Here is a 25,487-nt window from a genome sequence, read left to right on the forward strand (position 1 = left end):
ACTTAAAATGTAAATTTTTAGCCTAATGGGCTAATTATGGGCTTCTCGGCCCAATTAGCCTCAAAATGCGAAAATGATAAGTTTGAGGGGCTGAAAATGTAACTTTCTGTAAAAACAGGGGTAATTAGCATAACAAAATGTTTATAAGGGTCAAAACACTATCAAAAAGGACAAAAAATGTAAACTTTTTAGATTTTGGGTCAAAACTGTAAAAGTAGTGAAAATGAGTTCCTAACCGTGAAAGACTATTTTGAAGGGGCTGAAGCTGTCAACAAAATAAGTTTTGGGTTAAAATCGTGTTTTCTTGAAGTAAATAATACAAAAGTGTCAAGAAAAGGGTTTTAAGGACTAAAAAATGAAATTCTTTTATATGAGAGGACCAAAATCGTTATTTTATGAAAGAAAGGTGGTGAAAAGGTCAAATTCCATTTTCAAACAAATTAAATTCATTAATACAAACTACAAGATCCACGGATACCAACGAAATGGAAAACAATTACACTCCCAATAACAAATATCGTTACAGAAAGAATTGATTCAGTCTCGAATCAATAATAAAACAAAATCGTCAAACCAAAACCATTCGTTAGACATGCGATAACTATGATAAGCCAACTTACAAACTTTGGGCATGAAAGTTTCAAATCGTGCTTGTTGGGCCTTGCTAGCCCATTAACATGATCTTTTGGCCCAAAGGGAATGTGCTTATGTGTTATTGGGCCTCTCATGACCCGATTTCATGTAAAAGGACTTTCGCTGGCTCTAATGTGCTATCGGGCCCTATTGGCCCATTAGCACTGCTAGTAAGTTCGAGAAGTCAAATGCGAGTTGGGCCAACGTGTCTTTCGCATTCCCAATAGCCTTAAATAACTCATGGAAATAACAGGACTTCGTACTCTCCTTTCTCCTCGGTTGTTGGGCTTATGAGAAATCAAAGTAAACAGATTCAAGGCGTTAAACAAGAGTAATCATGGTGGGTGGATTAAGTGAGTAGTAACGGCCGACGCCTTTAAGGATCATTCGTAATCTGTAGTTATAAACTAGTCTTTTTCTTTAATGTGTGATTATAACAACTCACAAACCCTAATTAATCCAACGCCAGCCGGGTAATCAAAATCATTCGACGTATCGGTATAACAATAGAGAAGTCATTGTATTTTATGTATTGGGAAAACATCGGGTTTTCCTGGGAAGTTCAACATTTTCACTTGCGCGATCTATACTAAAGCTCAACAATTATACATGTTTTGAACAATCAACGAGCATATATTTACGGATCTTCACACTTTTTTTTTACAATAATCTTTTCAGAAAATATCGAATTTTCTGGGTTTTACAAACTACTCTAAATCATTTTATCACAACATTGCTTATGAACTCACCAACATTTCATATGTTGACATTTTTCAAAAATGACTTGTATACTCAGGTGGCAGGTAAACCGAAGAATAAGTACCAAGTAATGTTAGGGTGTTTGCTTATGATATCCAGCAGACAATTTTTGTTATGAAGTTGTAATGACTAAAACTATGTAATGGATGTAAACAATATCGGTTGTACTATTTCAATGCATGGTTATGATTTATGTTGTGCTTCATGTATATTCATTGTGATGGTATTCAATTTAAGTCACAAGAGCCCTCGGACGTTTCCGCCGTCTGGTTCGGGGGTGTGACAGGTTGGTATCAGAGCTCTGTTTATAGTGAACTAGCATGTCTAACCACACATTGATATGCAACTATAAACCAAAAGAGGGACTAACACAATTCTGAACAAAACAAGTAAAACACAACGATAAAACATCCTTGCTTGTGTGAATGAGGAAACATAACATAATACTGAACCAAACAAGATAATGCTAGCATCTCGGTTAAGTCAGGACTGTTAATAGTCGTACCAAGGAGTGGATGTAGCCTGATCAACTACATTCCCTCCAAGGTACAACTATCATATGTCCCGAGGAAATCGTGATGGCTAGGGAACCTAAAAACATACCCCTTTATCCCCAAGAAGAGAATGCCAACTCAACATATTTAGTAAATAAAACGTCTTAGGTATGATATTAGCATATTTATACACTCTCGCAGACAACATGGCTGGTTTCCACCACCCCGGAGATCCTTATTTCCCAGACCAGGGGAATAACGGATGGTTGGACGAAGAACCTGAAGAAGAGCCCGAGGAAGAATCCGACGGGGAACCTGAAGCTGGCGTCGAGGGTGAACCTGCCGAGCCAGTAGAGGAATAGGAGGAGGAGGAAGTTGAAGGAGGTCTCGAGGAGGAACCCAACGATAACGACGAGGGTGATTCGGACGCGGAGTCCGAAGTCATCAACCCCCCTTATCCGATTAGGGTGCCTGCTTACCGGGTGGGCCCTACTGGTCCTACACCCCCATGGGGTATTGATCTTTGGAGATGGAGCAAGCAGCATGGACAGCGACCCCCGTTCGGCATGTCACGCGAGTTCTTTGACCTGAGGGATGGAGGACCGGCCGATCGTGCCCTTCCGGTCATGGTGAGACGATTACGGAACACAGACGACCTAGCTCAGAGTACCGCTGATCAGGTACGTCAGATGTGGACTAGGGTCGAGCGTGCAGAGCAGGAGACACGAGACGTCCTTCGGGAGTTCCACATGAGGGAGGTGATGTGACATCCCCATTTTCACGGCCAGAAAAGACCGATTTTGTTTATGCTTTATAAAAATCAGAGTACTTCATTTTATAAAAATGTTGCGGAATTTGTTCCCAGAAAAACATGGTAAATACGTTATTAAAACATTTTCGACGAAACGTATTTATTTCATTTTAAAACGTTTGGGATGTCATCGTTAATACAGAAACATAAGCATAAACAGAACTTACAATTATTTACACTAGTGATCTACATCTCTTTAAATCTCTCAGTGTATTGTGACTTCATATCAACACCTGTGATAAAAATAAACTGAGTGGGTCAGGTTGGGAAACCTGGTGAGCACATAGGGTTTTCAACCCACAATAATATAATTATTATTTTTAAACATCAAACAATCAACCCAATTACCCATTCCCGTTATCCTCACATTACGTCCCTAAAACATCTAACACAAGGGACCTAGTCAAAGGACTATCATTGGGATGGAGTATATCTGGTGAGCACACAGTTCACACAGTTCGAATAAACACACAGTTCGAATAAACACACAGTTCGGTTAAACACAAAGTTCGAATAAACACCTACAGGTTGCGAGCCTGTTAGTGTTCCACTGGACTGTCTAGAATAGTCCGTGGTCGTCATCTATACTCCGCTAGATGACTAGATCATCAAGAACATCTATAACGAGGCATCTCATTATTTCATTTTATCACACAGCAACTAATACATCTACCCATGTTTTACCCAACACATTTTGTAGATATAAAATACATATACAGTTTAAATCATTGAAAACATGTATAAAACGTTCATCCAGCATAGATAGCAAGTATACAGATAATATACACACACAGCACGTAATTTATATAAAATACTTCATATCTATGTGTAAGCTGAAAGTAACTATGCACTCACCTGAGAAGGTGGTGACTCGGTACTCGGACAGCGCTTCGTTTACTTTAAAATAATTTCCTTTGACGAAACCTAGTATTATCACCACTAGATTTTAGTCTAATATTACCGTGACTAATTATTAGTCTTATTATTATTATTATTATTATTATTATTATTATATAAGCGTTTAAACAATACTTTCCAACTACTATGTACAGACAGGGGCCAGACATAAAACACCGGAGGGCAGGACCATTTTGGCGTATAGCACTTCTGAAATCCAACAACCCTATGCGGCCCTTTAAACCAGATTCCCCGTACCGCGAGTAGTTAAAAGATATTATAACGACACTTATATAAGTCATAATAATAGCCCAAATATTTATTATAAATTTATAATAACAATACTAATTTTAAATATAAACTATATTTAAAATAGGGTAAACATAACTTACTTTCAAGGGGATTTTAGCTAGGAGTCGGGCTCTGCAGGGGCAGAACTTCGTCGCTGAATCTTTCTAAGAAAGATTCGTGCAGCGCTTCAGCGCTCACCTTACTATACTAAAACTACAGAAAGAGAAGTCGAATCACGAGGGACCGAAATGCTCGGGGGATAAGGAGAGAAAGACTCTTGAATCAAGAGAATGGTGCAAGAAATATGAGAGCCCAAGGCTCTTATTTATACTAATTGAATTTTCAAAAACTACCCTCCATAATTACTTAATGACCTTTTAGTTATATAAACAACTAAACACCCCTCTATAATACTATTTTAAATGGATTTAATGATCTTTGTACTAAACTAATGTCGAAAGAACTCAACATTAGTTTTATAATAACCGCATCGTCGATACCTTTCTAATGATATATACATATGTATATATATGTGTACGTATACATGATTTATACTTTATTTTAATACGTAAATATACTACTATAATTTGTAACTCGCTCATACGAACTCCGTTTTTGACGTTATTTATATCCACGCGTAGGTGGAGACATACTCTACAACTTTCGTTTAGACTCCGTTGGTTAATTTTGACTTTATTTTTAAAGTTATATTTTTAACAGGCCAGGACAGGATTGATCCGTTAAAATCTCATAACTTCTTTATTCGATGTCCATTTTCGTCTGTATTTTTATCGTTACGCTACTAATAACGAGATCTTCGATTCTTGTTTAGGTTGTGTCGGCTAAAAATCAATCGATCTAAAATTCGAATTTCAGGCTGTACACCGCTAATCCGAAACTTCGAAAAATCATAACTTATTCATATGAAGTCAGATTTGGGCGTTTCTTTTTATCGATGTTCTTAGTTTAACATATTCTACGACTTTTGTTTAGAGTGCTAAGGCTAAATCTCTATATATCATAAATTTACTATTTACGCTTCCCGGCGCCGTGCCGGTTCCGACGCGAAACTTCGACGGGTCATAACTTCTTCGTTATAACTCGGATTTCAGCGTTCTTTATATGTACGGAAACCTTGTGACATATTCTAAAAATTGGTTAAGATTATTTATTCTAAATAATCTTTTTGTCAAAAAGTCGTTTTCGACCCCTATTGCCTCTAAATTGACTAGCCCGGATCTGCGGGTGTTACAGGTGAGGTGGGAGTCCCGACTCCAGGATGCAGAATGAGAGGTGGCTCGTCTTTAGGGAGCATCCACTTCCTCAGCATCACCCCCTGGCACATCTCGCTGCGACTAGGGTCAGCTGTATCAGTCTTTAGTACTATGTCACTAGGATCTATACTATGTACCCCGAGTCTATGTTTAAGTGACTACACTACTCATAGAATCGTTATGCTGTCGAACTTGTACCGCTTATGTATGCTCTTTCGAGCAAAATTTTCATGTATCGAAGTGCGCATAGTATTAGTGAAAATTTTTATATGTTTTACCATGATGTTATAATCTGCTATGTGTTACATATCCATGATTGTGTGCTAATTTGTGAAATTACTTAAGTTTTTGCCACACACCTAGCTTATAGGATCACAATCTCACAAAAAGCGCAGACACTCAACATCTTTCCGTTCCATGGCAAAAAGACGCCTCGATGACCAACCCGCGGAAACCCTGAACCAAACCCGCCCGCGTTCAACTCTGTTGCTTTTCAGGCAACGGTATCGGTTGCAGTCACCGCGGCTATGACACAAATACACCAAGGGAACAATGGAGGAGTCAACGGACAAGGGGCTGGAAGTTCGAACAACGGGATGAATCAAGGACCTACCAAGACATGCTCCTACAAGGACTTCACCAACGCCAAACCACGAACCTTTAACGGCAGGAGATAGCGGCTGATTCAACTTGCGAATCAGAGTACATAGCAGCAAGCGAGGCAACAAAGGAGGCGATATGGATGAAGAACTTCATTGGAGACCTTGGAGTAGTACTAGCTATAATGAAGCCTATGGAGATTTTCTGTGATAGTGAAAGTGCAGTTGCCTTAGCCAAGGAACCAAGGGATCATGGGAGATCCAGACATATCAATAGAAAATACCATTTCATTAGACATCTAATAGAAGAAGGACTCCTCGTGGCAATGTGGGTATCATCGGATGAGAACCCAGCAGATCCCCTCACGAAGGGACCGAGTAGGGTTAAGCATCTTCAACATGCGAGGCGCATTGGGCTAAAGGATGATATTAGTTTTAGAAATTAGATAGCTTTTCAAATTTGTAAAGTGTAATTGACATTTGATGATTAAATAAAAGTTGTTATTTATTTATAAGTAAAGTGTTACTATCTTATGTTAATCGTTTACTATCATTTCAATTTTGCATGTTTTGACTTCCAGAATAATTATTTTATGGTATATCATATTATTCAAACCATCCATGGTCAATCATACTTTGGGAGTAGGTAATGAGGCAAGACTATCAAGAACGGGTCTGTAATTTGTCTGGGACAAAGAGACTGCGGTGTTCATGAGTACTCCTGGAATAATGATTCGAGTATTGGATTCAACCCACGCTCACTTGTATGACTTCATGGCATTTATCTCGAGTGATTGAGAGAAGGTAATATCATATAAGTCTTCAAAACTAGAGATATGAGTTGCTGACTATGAGTTTGTTATACATTGATTGTATGAAAACGTATTGGTAACTCGATGTTATAAAACGTGCTTTTGTGTATGATTCAACAAGTAGTTAGTATAAGTATATGAGTCGAAGTTTATCTGCTCCTTCTAGTCCTTGGAGGATTAGAAGTGATATTTGGGCCCCTCAATGATTTTGTTTTGACCTATGTACCGGGCCCGGTCAGAACCAAATTTGATGTGTTCAGTTTAGTTCTATGTTAAATAAATCGGAAATCAGGAAACAAACTGTTGGACAATAAGTACGACATTGTTCCATGTATTTGTCCAGCTGATATCTTGAGAGCAGAGGATTATATGATCACTTATCTTAAATGGCAGGTCATCTTAGTTCCGCGAGACTTTGAAAGAGCTATGATTGTTGATTGGTTCCTAAAGTCATACTTGAAGTTATAGTTATTAGACTTATCCAAGTGGGAGACTGTTGGATAAGGTGTCTAAGTCCATAAGTATTTCTGGTATGTACTTGACCTGGTTGACATGGTCCATTTGGGTTGCATGGCATCATGATAATTGGATAAACAAACTGAGAAGAAGGAAACTTATGATTTGTTAATATATTATAAGTTATAATATATTAATATTAAATCATATTATTTAATTAGTATTGATCAAAAATTAATTTTGTGATAAAAAAGAAACTAATTAGATATATGGGGAATGATTGTGTAAATCATCCATTCTTATATAGTGGGACAATGATCCATGGTTTATTGAATTGGGTTAAAACCCATAGGGTTCTCCATGGATGCTCCATGGAGGTTAAAACCCATGGATCATGGAGGAAATGAAAAGCCATGTCAATTCGGGTTTAGATGGTGTAACCCTTCTTGTGAAACACTAAAGACCCCATAGGCTAGCAAAATCGGGACATAGAAAAGAACAAGGAGGGCTAGCCGATTTTGAGTGATAGTGTGCTTCTTTCAAGTTATTCCAATAGTTGTGGTGTTGTGTGAAACATTTGAGGCATCACATTTGGGGTGCTAATCTCACATAGTTCTTGAGGAATTCAAGCAACAACAAAGGTATGTTATTCTAATAGATTTTATGTTCAAGTTCCCCATGCCATGCTAGTTAGGATAAGAACCTTGGAAAAATCAAATTTGCATGCATCTTAGTAAAACATAGATCCAAGGTTTCTAGGGTTGCATGTACACTATAGGAGTGTCAGAATGCTCAAAATCCTTCATGTGGCTATATTCATAAGGTAGCTAGTTGACATTACTTGGAATCTTTCAACAGCTGAGGACTGGATGGTTTGGGAACCTAGGAAAGCCTAGGATATGCTTCAGTGGGTTAGTAGTTAGGTCAGCTGAGACGTGGGTATATCAGTTTGAGAAGGCGACTTGGAGGATTCAGGATGATTCTTGAGGAAAGTATGGATAGGTGTGGAAGGTATTTTTTTGGGCCAGTACTAATGAAAGCACATGATCTATACTTGAATCAGGGAGAGTCCTGGAGAATTCAGAAATCTTGTGGAATAAGGATTCTTGGGTATATTTGGAGCCCTTGTATGTCAGTTCAGTATGGTGTTGAGCACTCGAGAATGGGATTCGGATTCTGGTTCCAGCTGAGGAGCAAGGTCTAAGCCAATCGATACGCGATCGCGGGAGTTCATCTCATCGGAGATTAATTGCAGAGTTTTGGGAATAAACCTCAGTGGTCTTTCGTTTAGCCAAAGAAAGGTCTTTGTGATGGGTTTTGAGCACTCTAACAACGTTATGGTGCACACATGCAACCCTAGATGCTTTGGATCTATGTTTTCTAAAATTATACATGAAATTTGATTTTCCAAAGCATTCATCCTAACTAGCATACCATTTCAATTTGAACAAAATAACTAGTTAGATAACTTACCTCTTAATAGGACTTGTAGTTCTTGGCCTTTAAATCTTTAGCACCTTAAATGTGATGTCTCTAATGTGTCACAAACACCAAGTGCAAAAGGAGGCTTGAGAGAATAAGTTGCTTAGCTTAAAATCAATTCACACTCTCCAAGAATGTATGTGGAAAACGATTTTAGTTCTAGGGAGTTCCTTTTATAGTGTGACAAGTGCTAGGGTTACATCCATGCAAACCCTAATGCACCATGACTCTTCATATTACTTAGGCTCCATGGGTTAAACCTCCATGGACTATCCATGTTGGTTTTGCCCATCCTAAATAACCATGGATCATTGGCCCACACTATAAGAATCATTGATTTACCAAATTAGTCCCCGAATATTTAATTAGTCTCTTTTGAGCACTAAATTAACTCCAAATTAATTCTTGACCAATACTAATTACATAATATGATTTCATATTAATATATTATACTTGTAATATATTAACTAATAAAAAATAACCTTATTCTCAAAAGTCCATCCTATCAAGTTGCATTGGTGAAGTCAACCTAAAAGGACCATGCTACTCTCGAGTCAAATACATACCAATTATAGTTATGGGCTTAGACACCAAATCCAATAGTCACCCACTTGGATAACTCTAATCACTATAACTGCAAGTACGGATTAGGACCGACTAGCAATCGTAGCTCTTAAAAGCCGTTTTCGAACTCTGAACTAGTCAGTGACACGTCCTTTAGATAAGGGATCATATAATCCTCTGTTCTTCAATATATCAACTGGAAAAATACATGGAACAATGTCATACTTATTGTCCAGCAGTTTGTTTCTCGATTTCTAAATTTTTTGATAGAGAACTTAATTGAACACATCAATTTAGTCCCGAACGGGCCCAACACATAAGTCAAAATAAAATATTGAGGGGCCCAAGATATCGCTTTTAATCCACCAAGAATTAAAAGGAACAGATAAACTTCGACATTATATGGTTGTACTAACTATTTGTTAAATCATACACAACAGTGCGTTTTATAACATCAAGTTACTGATGCGTTTTCGCACTATCAATGTACAACCAAATCATAGTCAACAATTCATATATCTTAGTTTGAAGACTTATATGATATTATCGTCTCACGATCACTCGTGATAAATTCCATGAAGTCATTTAAGTGAGTGTGGGTTTACTCAGACCTTATGAGCACTCATGAATGTTGTAGCAAACTTTTGCTATGTCTAATACACTTCAGACAATCTACAATCCAAATTCATGATAGTCTTGCCTCAATACCTACTTCCAAAGTATGATTGACTGTGGACATTTTAAATAATATAATTATTCTGGAAGTTAAAACATGCAATATGAAACAATAGTAAACAATTAACACAAGATAGTAACTTTACTCATAAATAAAACACCTTTTATTTGATCATAAAATGTCAATTACATTTTATCTATTACAAGTTTCAAAATAGCTATCTAATCATTAAAACTAATATCATCCATCAGCCCAATGCTCCTCGCATGATACAAATGCTTAACCCTACTCAGTCCCTTCGTGAGGGGATCTTCTAGGTTCTCATCTGATGATACCCTCTTTACCAAGAGGAGTTCTTCTTCCACCCAATGTCTTATGAAGTGATATTTCTTGTCATTCTTCCTCGATCTGCCATGATCCTTTGGTTCCTTGGTTAAGGCTACCGCACCCTCATTATCAAAGAAAATATCCATAGGCTCCTTTATAGCTGGTACAACTCCAAGGTCTCCGATGAAGTTCTTCAGCCATATCGCCTCCTTCGACGCTTCGTTTGTTGCTATGTACTCTGATTTGCATGTTGAATCAATTGTAGTCTCCTGTTTGGAACTTTGCCAAGTTATCGCTCCTAAATTCAGGGTAAAAACCCAGCCCGACTAAGAGCGGAAATTATCTCAGTCAGTCTGAAAGATGGCATCACAATACCATGTGACTCGTAAGTCATCACTCCCTCCAAGAGTAAGGACCCAGTCCTTAGTCCTGCGTAGGTACTTAAGAATACTATTTACCACAGTCCAGTGAGCTTTACCAGGATTCCCTTGATATCTGCTGACCATGCCCAAACCAAAGGCCACATCAGGGCGAGTACAAGTTATAACATACATGATTGAGCCAATTGCGGAAGCATATGGTACTCGAATCATCTCAGCTATTTCAGCCTCTGTAATCGAACTCTGAGTCTTACTCAGTTTGGTATTACCTTAGATAGGTAAGTCAACTTTCTTAAAATTCCCCATGCTGAACCGTTTCAACACCTTGTCCAAGTAGGTAGTTTGACAAAGTCCAATTAGTCTTTTACTCCTATTTCTCAATATCCTCATCCATAGGATGTAAGCAACTTCTCCAAGGTCCTTCATAGTGAAACACTTCTCAAGCCAGGACTTAACCTCTTGCATGGTTGGAATGTCGTTTCCTTTGAGTAGTATGTCATCCACATACAACACCAGAAAGCTAATTGTAGTCCCACTAGCCTTGACATACACACATGACTCATCCTCGCTTCTCGAAAATCCAAACTCTTAGATTTTCTCATTGAAACAAAGATTCCATCTGCGAGATGCTTGTTTCAATGCATAAATGGATTTCTCAAGCTTATACACTCTATTAGGGTACTTTGCATTGAAAAAATCCTCTGGCTGACTCATGTAAACATCTTCAACTAACTTCCCATTAAGGAAAGCGGTTTTGACATCAATTTTCCATATTTCATAGTCATGAAATGCAGCTATGGCTAGAATAACCCTTATAGATTTAATCTTCGCTACTGGTGAGAAGGTCTTATCATAGTCAACTCCATGAGTTTGAGTAAACCCCTTCGCAACCAGTCACGCCTTATATGAGTGTACTTTCTCATCCATGTCGATTTTCTTCTTGAAGATCCATTTGCACCTGACTGTCTTACGACCCGGAACATTGTCAACCAAGTTCCAAACTTGATTGTCATACACTAACTGAATCTCGTTGTCCATAATCTCTTTCCAATTTTTCAGACTCGGGGCCTGCCATGACTTCCTTATAATTGTTAGGTTCATCCAAATTTACCAATGTGCTATTACTGATAGATGTATCACCCTCAAATGTTATTTGGAAACCATATAACACAAGTGGAACGCTAAATCTACTGGAGCGCCTCAGAGGTACGTATCCATCAACCGGTTCAATAGGAGTTTCCTCCTCAGGTTGATTGCTAGTGTTTGAGGTTCCTTCACCGCTTGACTCTTGAATCTCTTCAAGGTCAATTTGCCTCCCACTATCTCCTTGGCCTATGAGTTCTCACTCGCGAAAGAATCCTCTCCTCGCAATGAAGACAACATTGTCACTCGGCCTGTATAAGAGATATCCTTTATGTGGGTAGCCGATGAAAATACACCGCTCACTACGAGTTTCGAGCTTGTCGTGAGTCCCACGCCTCAAGAATGCCTCGTAACCCGAAACTTTCATATGTGCTAACGAGGGAACCTTCCATGTCCACATCTCGTGAGCTGTTTTGGCAACCTTCTTAGTTGAGACTAGATTAAGGATATGGGCAGCAGTCTAAAGCATACCCCCAAAATGGGATTGGTAGCGAAGCTCGACTCATCATGGAACGAACCATGTCCAACATGGTTCGATTATGCCTCTCAGCCACACCATTAAGCTGCGGTGTTCTGGGAGGTGTCAATTGTGAGACAATCCCACATTCCTTAAGATAGTCAAGGAACTCTGTACTAAGATACTCACCACCTCGATCGGATCGAAGCATCTTTATCTTCTTGCCCAGCTGATTCTCCACTTCTTGTTTAAACTCTTTGAATCTTTCAAGTTTTCTGACTTATGTTCGATTAAGTAGATATAGCCATATTTGATGTAATCATCAATAAAAGTCACATAGAAGCATTTAACATCCCTTGTGGCGGTTCTGAATGGTCCACACACATCGGTGTGTATGAGTTCAAACAAACCTTCACCCTTTCACAAGTACCAGTGAAGGGTGACTTGGTCATCTTTCCAAGCAAATAAGATTTGCAAGTGTCATCTGACCTTAAGTCGAATGACTCCAAGACAACAATGCCACAAGCATGTCTTATCCAAACTATTGGAAGAATCAATGTGAAACACATTATTTACTAAGTTGTCTACAACCATCACAGTTTCATATACACAATTACAAGGCAATGCTTTACAATAAAAAAAACACCATTATAAAAAGCATTAATAGCACCAATTTCATTATCAAATGAAAAACTAAAACCTTGTTTCCACAAACCAAGAAAGGAAATAATATTTCTCGCTATATCAGACGAGTAGCAACAATTACTCAAATCTAATTCTAACCCACTACTAAGCAATAAAGAATAAACTCCAATTTTGGTGACATGTGAAACCTTCCTATTCCCCATGATCAAGTTCATCTTCCCGTGCTCCACATCCTTACTTCTTTTCAGTCCCTGCAAATTAGAACAAATGTGAAATCCACAACCTGTATCAAGGACCCAAGAACAAGAATGTGATGAGTTATTAGATAGAATAGTATAAATACCTGCATGGGTGGCCTTAACCTTCCAATCTTTGACATCCTGCAAGTATATGGGGTAGCTTCGCTTCCAATGCCTCTTTTCATGACAATAGAAACACTTTGCTTCCTTAGGAATGGTAGAGGGAGCAACAGAACAGGCTTTGGTCCCACTGGAAGAAGATCCATCAAGAGAGTTTCCCTTGGGTCTCTTAGAGGGAGCCTTCCTCTTCTTCCCTTTCCCATGTCCAAATGCCAAGACAGGGGCAGTAGCAGTAGGAGTAGAAACAACAGATTTACCTTTGAGACTACTTTCAGCAGTCCTCAAAAGGCCTTAAAGCTTGATAAGAGTGACCTCCTCCTTGTTCATATGATAGGTCATACGGAACCGATCATAACATGGAGGTAAAGAGTGTAGAATGATATCTATAGCCAACTCTTCATCGAAGTTCACATTCAACTTCAGCAAGCGGTCCACAAACCTTTGCATTTTCTGCAAGTGGGTCGTGATGGGTTCTCCATCCTTCATCTTTTTTGTTATCATGGATGTGATGATTTCATACCTCTATAGACGAGCACTCTTATGGTATCTTTCCATCAGGTCTTGGTGCATCTCAAAAGCGTAGAAGTCCTCATAGGACCTTTGGAGTTCAGCTGTCATAGTGGCCAACATGATACAAGACACCTTGGTGGCATCCTTCTCATGAGTCCTAAACTCAACGATCTCCTCAGGAGTAGTAGAAGACTCATCAATTTCCTTAAGCTCTTTGTTGAGGACATATTCCTTGTCCTTGTAATGAGTAACCATCCTGATGTTCCTGATCCAATCATTAAAGTTGGAACCATCAAAGATAACTCTCCCATACAAGTTCATTAGGGAGAAAGAGCCAATAGGGTTTCAAGCCATAAGCAGTGTTGGAAGAAATCTACAAAAGAAAGACAAAGTTTATATTAGATAAAAGTCCTTAATATAGCACCCAAATGAAATATTAAGGCTACGACCCAACACAATATTTCATAATTTGGAAGAGGGATACCGTAAACCAATTTCAAAATATTTGAAGGTAGGTAAATGACGATTTACCAATTTCGATCATGAAAAGCGAAATTGATTATTAAGTTTTAATTGGATTGAAATTCCTAGATTCCTTTGAGGTTCATTGAACTTTTCAATGGCATGTTTAAATCTCGATTATGACCTTCAAGTTTGTAACTGGGATACCGAGGATCACAAACAAGGTGTGAATAACCATGCAAATGTACTTGGTACATTCGATGTCATTTATCACCTAATCAATGTGCCGGTTAACTACATACACTCCATTGATCTATGACAAACATCAAGCTACCCTTTGCTACCCGTACTAGTTCAAGTTAATGTGTCGGTTAACCATACACGCTCCATTAACGATTTGGCAAGGTGCAAAGTGCAATTTCATTGATTAGCATCAATTTCACATTTTTCCTAAAGTAACTAAGATTGGGAATTTAGTAAACATTTAGTTACTTTATAATTATCATTATACTTTTAACGAGAATTAATGTCCTATCCCACCTGTTCGGCTAATGACCCTCCACCAGTCAAGGAAGCAGTGGGTGAGAGTGGACACCCATTAAACCACCATTTAATAGGTAGTAGCCTTATACCCCCCTTGTACACCGGCTTCGTGAATGAGGCGCACTAAAGGTAAGATTGATTTGTCTTATATATACATATAATTATTAAACTTTTAATATTATAATAGTATAAGGGTTGAATTTTAAACTCTTAAAATTCTAGGATTTGGAATTAAAGTATTCATAAGTGTGACTTTACAAATTTCAAAACTTGAGGGCAAATTATGGAATTCATTAAAGGCATTTAACAAATGAGATTTTTCATTTTCCATAACCTGAGGACAAGTTATGGAATTCATTAAAGGCATTTAGATCAACATTTTAATTAACAAAATAATCAAACAATTTATCTATGATCTCGTTAAACTCATAAGTCATGATAATTCATATCAACAATTTGCAAGAAGTTAGCCTAATCATATAAACTAATAAAAATTTTCAAATTTTCACAATTATATATTAATTGGATGAACATGATCACTACCATATGAAGAAAACATATTTCATGTTTCAAAAAACAGTTTGTGGTAATGATCATAATCCAATTCTGGCCAAATACTTGAAAATCTGCAACCAGAGCCATCAACTTGAAGAGTGCATGAACCTGACTCGTCGAGTTGGTCTTATACTGAGTGGACTCGTCGAGTCAGCTAGTGGACTCAGCGAGTTCATCAGTCAGAAGCCAGAAAATCGATTTTTTCAATTTGAAAAATTAATAAGGATCAAGTATAACAGAAAACAATCCTAGGCTCTGATACCACTGATGGGTTTTGAGCAGTCTAACAACCTTATGGTGCACATGCAACCCTAGATGCTTTGGATCTATGTTTTCTCTAATTATACATGCAATTTGATTTTCCAAAGCATTCATCCTAACTAGCATACCATTTCAATTTGAACAAAATAACTAGTTAGATAACTTACCTCTTAATAGGACTTGTAGTTCTTGGCCTTCAAAGCTTTAACACCTCAAATGTGATGCCTCTAATGTGTCACAAACACCAAGTGAAAAAGGAGGCTTAAGAGAATAAGTTGCTTAGCACAAAATTGATTCACACTCTCCAAGAATGTATGTGGTAACCGATTTTAATTCTAGGGAGTTCCTTTTATAGTGTGACAAGTGCTAGGGTTACATTCATGCAAACCCTAATGTACCATGACTCTTCATATTACTTAGGCTCCATGGGCTAAACCTCCATGGACTATCCATGTTGGTTTATCCCATCCTATGGATAATTGGCCCACACTATAAGAATAAATGATTTACCAAATCAGTACCCGTATATTTAATTAGTCTCTTTTGATCACTAAATTAATTCCAAATTAATTCTTGACCAATACTAATTAAATAATATGATTTCATATTAATATATTATACTTGTAATATATTAACAAATCACACATAACCTTATTCTCAAAAGTCCATCATATCAAATTGCATTGGTGAAGGAAACCCAAAAGGACCATGCTACTCTTAGGTCAAGTACATACCAATTATAATTATCGGCTTAGACACCACATCCAACACTTTGGGAACCCTCGGTAGTCGTCTTGGGGCCTTTCGAGCCAGATTTTTCGCGGGGAAGTTAGGGGTTCATCTGAAACCCAAGGTCTGTGGATCCTTAGAATCCTTTAGGAAGGAGGATTCAATAGTTAGTTCATGTCATCAAGATCGGAAGAGAGTTTTGCATCATGTCTTTAGAATGGTCGAGTTATCTCAGGAGGAAGTGATCGGGATTTCGTCAGATGTTCATGGGTATGTAATCCTCTGCCACTTCAAAGTGGATATTGGGAAGTTGTACCACTTTGGAATTTTGATTGAGTTCAAACCAATTAGATCTTGAGTTGGTTCTCTGCTATTGTCTGGGTTATCAAGGATTGTTGTATGCCATTCTGCATCCCGAAAAGTCATTAATGAACCCACAGAGGGACGTATCTTGCAGAGTGGGTTCCGCGTGTACCGTTATCATTTCGGATCTTTTGTCGGCGTCTGTGTAGGAGTATTATTTAGAGGATATTAGGCTAGGGTTAGAGCGATAATTCTCCAGTGAAGTCAGAGTTCAATAGTCCTATCATTTGTTCGGGTATGGTTGACAATTGCCTATGGAAGAACTTTGGAGTTCAAGGCACTATTGTTGCTAGGAAAGGACTGGTAGCATGAAGATGGTGGTGTCAGTTGTGGGTGTTAGATGCATAAATGTTTGGTCATTGGATGTTCAAGAGAATTTTATTTTCGCATGGGCTGTGTTCGGTTAGAGTTCAGTGGTGCTGCAAGATTGGAAGTGGGAACGAGGATTCATCAGCTAGGGTAAAGATTAAGGTCTCCGGTTGTCAGAATGGGAGGTGGATTAAGGTGTCAAATTGGACAAGATTTCAAGATTACTCTTCAAGATTTCAGAGGAAGGAGATCTTAGGGTTTAACTAGTAAGTGATCGCTAGCATTGGTAAGCACAGGTTGTCATCAGTGGATTATTAGAAAGCAAGAAGGATTAGGAGTCCTTCAATTCTAACATGTCGTGAAGACTTCGTCGAATCTAAATGGGGGAGAATTGGTAGAGTATTCAGGAGCAGAAATAAGTATGAGACTAGGATGAGTTTCGCATCCCCGTCAGGGAGGAAGGCGGTCGAGTGGCTGTATTGGTTGAGGATTGGGTGAGTTGGGATTTCAGAAAATGTTCCAACATTTGGTTCACGCTTTTCCTTGGCATCAAATAGCAGGTTTTGGGAACCAGGTTAGAGCTTCAGTTAGGACTCAAGTTCAGTTGAGTGTTAGGTCGAGTGCGTGTTCGAGCGAGTACGTAAAGTGTTGTAAGACTACGTGGGTAGCCGTAGCTTTCAAAAGCAGACAATTAGCATGGAAAGTATTGTAAGACTGCGGGGGTAGTCGTAGCATTCGCTAGCGGTCAGATAGTGCTAGAATGTTGTAAGTCTGCGGGAGTCGTCGTAACATTCATGAGGTTGGCAGATAGTGATAGAGTGTTGTAAGTATGCAGGTGTAGCCATAGCATTCACGAGGTAGGCAGATAGGGCTAGAGTGCTGTAAGACTGCGGGTGTAGCCATAGCATTCACTAGTTTGGAAGATAGCAAGAGTGCGTTGTTAGGACGCGGAAGGAATAGTAGTACCCACCAGTTCGGGTGTAGCAGTGAGGGCGTGGCAAATCCACGAATCGGTTTATGGATTACAAAATTACCCAGATGGGTTAGATTTGATTGAGCCAGCGATACGACTATAGGAACGTCACTACATATACAAGATCAAGGGAAGCAATTGACTGATTAAGGTCGTTTGTGATATAAGGCTACCATTGGTCAGGTAGTAATTACTTTTAGCCTTGGAATTGGTGACATCAGGACTCGACGTAGGGACCCAGTCAGTTAGATCAGAAGGTTGTTAGAGCCATAGTGGTAAGATAATTGGTGGTAATTATTAACAGAAGAGGATTTTGTTCGAAAGACGCGTGGGGGCGACTGTGTGGGAGTCCTTTAGCTCCACAGCTGTAACATCCCGGAAATTCAGAACCATAGTTGAAGGGCTAAAGTGTAAATTAAGGCGGGAACTCGACGAGTAGGTCTTCCGACTCGCCGAGTCAGAGCGGGATTGGTCGCGGGATTAAGTGGCCAACTCGCCGAGTCGGTAGCTGGGACTCGACGAGTTGGTGCTGAAGAGAGAAAACCCTAATCCCGGGGGTTGTGCCCTATATAAGGAACATAACACCTCTTCCCCAGCCTCTTTACCTTCCCTTTGAGTTCTAGAGACCCTAGATTCGTGTGAGCTTTCCTTTGTGAGAGATTAGAGCCTTGTAGGAGGGAATCTTGGAGGGAAATTGAAGAGCAAGAAGATTGGAGCAAGGGGCTTTGCAGAGATTTAGCTTACTCTTCAGTTGGAGCTTTCATTTGAGGTAATGATCTGTTGTTTGATCTTTTGTGCACCTAGATCTATCATTTGTGGGATTTTTGGGAGTATATCTAGTGCTATCTTGAGTTTGGAGGTTGGATCTGAGGTTGCTACCTCAGATCTAGTGTAATGATGATCCAAAAGAGCATAAAGTCCCTGTTCAAGAGTTGTTGATGAAGCCTTTTAGTCCCAAACCCTAGCCCTAGAGTGTATTATGCTTAGATCTCCTTGGATGAGTAAAGTTTTCCACTTTACATGATGGGTGGCTTGTAGAAGAGTAGATCTATGGATTGGAGACACTGCATGGCTTGGAAAGCCTCTGTATGGGTTAAGAGCTAGTGGTACTCGGCGAGTCACATGGGTGAACTCGGCGAGTTGCATGAAGATAGGCAGCAACTCGACGAGTTGGTTGAAGATAGACAGGAACTCGACGAGTTAGAAGAACAACTCGGCAAGTATGTTGAATGTAGCCTTGGACTCGGCGAGTCTGGTCGTGAGGTCCTAACCTTTCCTGGTTAAGCTGTGAATCGGTGAGTCAAGGGATGACTCAGTGAGTTGAGTGCGATTAGACTCAGAGTTGTGGGACTCGGCGAGTCTTGGGGTGACTCGGCGAGTTGAGTCGTGCTTTGGGAGTGTCAGAGCATAGGGACTTGATGAGTCAGCGGGGTGACTCGACGAGTAGAGATAGTCTTGGGTTGACCAGTTGTCTTCCAAGGGTATTTTGGTATTTATTGAGTTCAGTGTTTTGGATATTGATCAGTGGTGAAGTTCGTGTCAAAGGTTGGAGCAACATGATCTTATCTTTTCAGTTAGCAGTTGCGAGGTGAGTTATCCTCACTATATCAACAGGGTCTAAGGCACCATGGCCAGCCCTATATCGGATTGTAATCCGGTTATCTGTTTTATGTTATTGCTTTGCTATGTTTGCATCCCGGTAGTTAGGATGGGATATGTTAGAGACCTGGTTAAGGTCGGTATCCTGGTATATAGGATGATGCTATGCTAGTGACCGGTTAGGTCGGTATCCTGGTTAGGATGATGTTATGTTATGTGATCTGCTAGATCGGTTTGATTGGATGCGTATTGTTATATGATTGTATGTTTATGTGCACATGGTTGTTGGAATGGGTTTGGGTTGAGGCGGGTCCTACTTTGTGTTGTAGGCCAACATACCCAGGGCGGACCGGTTATCCCGAAGGCCCAGTGAGCGGTCCGGATAGGTTGTAGGCCCCACGAGGGCAGAACAGACGTACCGAGGCTCGGAGAGTGGACCAAGCCGACTGAAGGCCCGGTACGGGCGGACCAGTCATACTGTAGACTCAGAGAGTGGACCAGGTGGGTTGAAGGCCCGGTGCGGGCAGACCAACCACACTGCAGACTCGATGGATATGGCTAGACTCGGAGGGTGGACCAGGTGGACTGAAGGCACAGTACGGCGAACTAGTCACACAGCAGACCCGAAGTGCATGGCTATTCTGTGTTCTGTTATGATATGACATGTTATGTGTATGGTATATGTGGTTGGTATTTTGGGGGTATCTCACTAAGCTTTCGGGCATACAGTTGTGGTTTAATGTTTTTCAGGTACTTCAGGAGACCGTGGCAAGGCGAAGGCGTGATCGTACCGCTCCTCATGCTCTTGTTTTATGATATGGTTCTGGGAATACTCTGATAATAAATGTATTGAAAACCTTTTTGTAATAAATTGGGTGGTTTTTGAAAAGTTTAAATTGGCTTGGATTTTTAGAGTGTTACAACAGCCGGGCAGGATTCTGGTATTTCAGATGAATGACGAATGAATTTAGACCAGGGAAGTCTCGGTAGATTTTCTAAAGAAACCATGTAGCAGCATGCTGTTTCGGGCAGTTTCAGTGTTTGGGTGTATTAGTATTGTGCTTTAGGTTGCAAGGGCGGACGGAATAGCCGATTGATTAGGAAGTGATATGTCACTCACAGTGGGGATTAAATAATCTAAAAGTAGTCGATTTGATCTTGTTGCGTAGCTCTCGTCTGAGTCTAACCGTTACAGGGATGGATCTTCCACTCGAAGGATTGTTTGAGCCTTCTGTCAAGTATAAGGGCTATATAGTGGATCATGGTCAGTGATTTTACTCTAATGGTAGCATCGAGGTACCCAAGGCAGAAAGTGTACTTTTGGTCGGTCACTCGAGGAAGATTAAGCTCGGTAAACCTCAGCATGGGTGGTCTGCTAGGGAGTCAGACGATCTCGAGACTACATATTTCAACCTGAGTAAATGTGATCATGTTGCAAGGGGTTCATTTATTTTCGGATTTTAGAACCCTGCGAGGGATGATTTGGATTGCCTTGGAAAGGCTAGGGTGTACCCAGGATTGTGGCTCTGTAACTGAGTGGTTTGGTGTGTAAGAAATGATTTCAAGTACGAAATCTAATTTAAGTGGGGGAGAGTTGTAACACCCCATTTATTAAATAAATAAAATTAATGGATGAATAGTAGCCCTAAAATCCATAATACTTATCGGAGTGTTGGTTTCGGGGACTCAAATGACATGATTTAGTGTTTCGGGGGTTAATAGTGTAAGTTTCGGATTGGTTTTGTAAATATTTATGAAGGCAGGGATTACTTGGTAACTCCTGGGACTTCTTTTGAAGATACTTGGAGACTAAGGGGCTATTTGGTAAATTATGGATCAAATTTGAGAGGAATTATGGAAGCTGGGGTCTAAAGGGTAAATATTGGAGCAAAATCGAAATAATTTCATGAGGGTGGGACCGTTTCTGCCATTATGGAAGGAAGATTCAAGGGTGCCGGGTATTTAATCCAACCCTTAACCCTAACCCTAGCCGGATGTAACAGCCGCCAACCTTATGTCTCCCACTAGCAACACCATCCATTCCGATCAGCTAGCGGCTGCCACGTGAAGCTCTCATTCGCTACCCACTATTCCGTCGTTGAAGCACCATCACCACAGTCGGGAACCACTGGGATAACGGCGATGTCATTGTTCCATTGTCGGTGATGACAAAGGCCTCCAACGGGTGTCCGTCCCACTGTCGTTGTTGCTGTCGTTCGCGGTTCTTATCCCGTTGCAGCTAACGGACGTCCGCAACTACTATCCAGGGGGCTATTTCACCGCTTTCTCTCTGATTGCCATGTGTCACCGCGAGGGTGGCTGTGTTTGGATGCATTATCATTGTCAATTCGTGTGGGTTGAAGTGTTGTTGGGCAGAGGATCAAGAGGAAATGCCGCCACCACCACGAGGTGGTGGCAATCATCGCAACCACTGCTGCTACTGCCATTTTGTGTTGTTGTCGCTGTCGTGCGCCACCATGTGGGTGGATGGGTTCCTTTTGAAAACTGAAAATGCATGTGTGTGTCTATTGTAGTGAAGTGGTGTTTGGGTGTTGCTTGGCCGGATTTTTCAAGAGAAGTCACCACCACCACCGTGAGGTGGTGGCTTCCGCCATACGCCACCGCCGGCCACCACAAGGTGGCTGTGTGTGTATTTTATTTTGATGTGTTATATTTGGGTTAAATCATTGTAAACTGTAATTAGAGATTAGTATCATAAAGAAAACTCATAACCACCACCGTGAGGTGGTGGCTGCCGCCACCAGCCGCCGTGTTGGATGGCGGTGTGCCTTGTTTGTGTTTGATTCATTTGGGATGCTTGGACAAAATAGGCTAGGACCATAACCACCACCATGAGGTGGTGGTTGCCGCCATGAGCTGTCATTGTCCACCACTACCCGAGGTGGTAGTGGTTGGTGCCCGACTTATGAAAGCCTAGCGGGCCTAATAAAACCCTGATTGATCTAAAGACTTAGTTTTGGGCCTATTGGGTTGTGATTGGGTTGAAAACCCTAATTTTGGAATTATTGGTTTGGACCTATCGGGACCCGCATTTTAGGCCATTGGAATTGGATTATGTATTAAGCCCGACCATACCATATGATTTGTCTAGTAAAGTGATGGACTTAATGGATTAAGTCCTTAATGGGTTAAGTGAGAAATACTTAACCCTAATCGTCATTTTATGTGAAACCCCTAATTTGACTTGGGCTTTGAGTTGGGCCTTTTTATTGGGCTTTGGTGATTGGGATATTGATGGGCCATCCAAGAATAATCATATGGACTAGAATATCTTTATGGGCTTTAGGGTAAGGCCCATGTGAGATTCGAGAACAATTTGGAAAATTGGGCCATAGATGGGCCATAATTAGGCCTTTATGATTATGAGATATTTGGCCATTAGAAATGCCAAATGTTTGGACTTGACTAAATAGTTGGGCCTTTAAAATAAAACCATGTAAAGGCTTGTGCCCAATTTGGAAAATTGGGCCATATGTTGGGCTTTTATTCATAGTTTGACCTTTGGGCCTTTGGATTAGGCCTTGAGCTTGAATCAAGCTAAGTTAGGGGTAAAGTAGTCTTTTAATCCTAGCATGGACTTATGGATATAAGTTGGAACCCAATTATTAATTGGGTATTGTTTTGATATTGACGGTTCAGGAAGCTGTCATCCAGTAGCCAGGGTTTTGTCTGCGGGACTTCAACAAGCTAAGGTGAGTTACCTTCTAGTAAAATTCGGTCTAAGGCCACATTGTCGGCCCACTAGTAGGATTTGTTTGTTAGATAATTATATTTGTGATAATTGTCTGGTATGCCACTATCTGTTATGTTTTTGGTGATAGTATGGTATGATGTTATGTGATAGTGGTTGTTGGGGGAATAGTCCCTATATCAGGTCGAAAGGACCAAGGGGGTAGGACGGGCACCCCGGTATGCCTGTCAGTATGTTTATGTTATGTTATGTTATTCTGTGGTAGTGTTAGGGGGTGAAATAGTACCCGTAACCGGTTGAGATACACCGGAGGGTAGGTCGGGCACCCAGTTATGCCTGACATGGGGTAGGTTGGGCACCCCGGTATGCCTGACAGTGGGGTAGGTTGAGCACCCCGGTATGCTTAGCAAGGTAGGTCGAGCACTTAGATATGCTTGACAGGGTAGGTCGGGCACCCAGATATGCCTGACAATACGTGATTTGTATGGTATGTGGTATGATGGGGCAAATCACTAAGCTTCGTGCTTATGGTTCTCAGTTTTGGTTTCAGGTACTTTGTTTTCAAAGGAAAGGAGTCGGCTCGATCGCAACGCATCACACTATGTTTTCTGCATATGAGATCTTTGGTTGTAGGGGGAATAGTCCCCATATCAGGTCGAAAGGACCAAGGGGGTAGGACGGGCACCCCGGTATGTCTGTCTGTATGTTTATGTTATGTTATGTTATTATGTGGTAGTGTTAGGGGGTGAAATAGTACCCGTAACCGGTTGAGATACACCGGGGGGTAGGTTGGGCACACAGTTATGCATGACGTGGGGTAGGTCGGGCACCCCGGTATGCCTGACAGTGGGGTAGGTTGAGCACCCTGGTATGCTTAGCAGGGTAGGTCAAGCACTCAGATATGCTTTACAGGGTAGGTCGGGCACCCATATATGCCTGACAATACGTGATTTGTATGGTATGTGGTATGATGGGGGAACTCACTAAGCTTCGTGCTTATGGTTCTCAGTTTTGGTTTCATGTACTTTGTTTTCAAAGGAAAGGAGTCGGCTCGATCGCAACGCATCACACTATGTTTTCTGCATATGAGATCTTTGGGATTACATTCTGATATTATTTTATGATAACTTGTTTTGATGATTGACACTTTGGTTTTGACATTGGATTTATTATGGATGTTTTTTTTACTGTTGGTTTTATGAATTGCTAAACTAAAAACGAAATTTTTGGTTTCGAATTTTGGGATGTTACACTTGCCACGAGTACCCTAAGCTTTCCAGACGAAAACCAGAGCAAGCATTAAGAATCTGGAGCAGCAGGTGTCTCAACTTGCCACTTTTGTGGGTCGTCTGGAGTCTCAAGGAAAGTTACCAGGACACACAGAAAACAATCTGAAGCACAATGTTAGTGCTATTTCCTTGAGAAGTGGGAAAACATATGAAGGCCCAAGCTCATATGAACCAGAAAACGAGGCTGGTGAAAAATTTAAAGAAGTTCTGATAGAAGAAGGAGATGTGGATGAGACAGAAAGAGGAGTTGAAGCTAAAGAGTTTGAAGATTTGTTGGTTGAAGAAGAGTCTGAAAATCTAGAAGAAAAAGAAACTCCAACACCATTCCGGTAGAATCTGAAAGATTACAAACCTTTACCTCCATTCCCATCAAGATTGAGGAATACGAAGCGCGAAAGAGATGATGGAGACATAATGGAATTTTTTCGCAAGGTTGAGGTAAATATCCCACTTTTAGATGTTATCCAACATATTCCTCGTTATGCAAAGTTTCTGAAAAAATTATGTATTTCAAAGAAAAACTAAAATTTAATGAGATTGTGAAAGTTGACAAAAATATATCATCTATTTTACAAAAAGGTTTGCTTCCAAAGTGCAATGATCGGGGGATTTTCTCAGTTCCTTGTAAATTGGGGAACCTTGATTTTCCAAAAGTCATGTTTGATCTAGGAGCTTCAGCCAATGTCCTTCCCTATTCCGTTTTTGAAAAATTAAAAATAGGAACTTTACAAAAGATCGGGACAATTATACAGCTGGCTGAGCACTCAACAGTACACCTAAGAGGGCCTTTTATGAAAATTGCAAAAAAAAAAATTGATGTTTTTAATGGAATGATTTCAATGGAGTTTGATGAGGAAGTGGTTAAGTTTCAGTTTACACCAGAGTTAAATCCCAAAATGTAACACTGTAAAAATTAAAACAATTTTTCGCATTTTCAAACACATTTTTTACAAACTCATTCATTCATAAAATGTCATAGTATCATGTCTTTGTTTCACAAAACATCTCCCAAGATCAAAATACATAAAATCCCATGTGTGTGTGAAAGAACATAATTTGTGGTTTGAGCTAGGCATCATTTTGTATAGTTAATTATGTCATTTTGCAGTGTTTTGTTTATAGT

General features: G+C 40.1%; 1 protein-coding gene across 1 annotated transcript; it reads left to right on the forward strand.

The window, feature by feature from the left end:
* The first annotated feature begins 24,867 nt into the window (after positions 1–24,867).
* Positions 24,868–25,266, forward strand: LOC145095722 (uncharacterized). The gene has a single exon (XM_079033554.1). It carries the CDS (start codon positions 24,868–24,870, stop codon positions 25,264–25,266), a length of 399 nt encoding a protein of 132 aa, XP_078889680.1.
* The last annotated feature ends 221 nt before the right edge of the window (positions 25,267–25,487 follow it).

This window comes from Lactuca serriola, chromosome 3, assembly GCF_051521515.1.
Source record: "Lactuca serriola cultivar US96UC23 chromosome 3, Lser_US96UC23_V15, whole genome shotgun sequence".
Classification (NCBI taxonomy): domain Eukaryota; kingdom Viridiplantae; phylum Streptophyta; class Magnoliopsida; order Asterales; family Asteraceae; genus Lactuca; species Lactuca serriola.

Coding starts and splice junctions, on each gene's coding strand:
- LOC145095722 (XM_079033554.1), top strand. CDS start 24,868: ATGTATTTCAAAGAAAAACTAAAATTTAATGAGATTGTGAAAGTTGAC.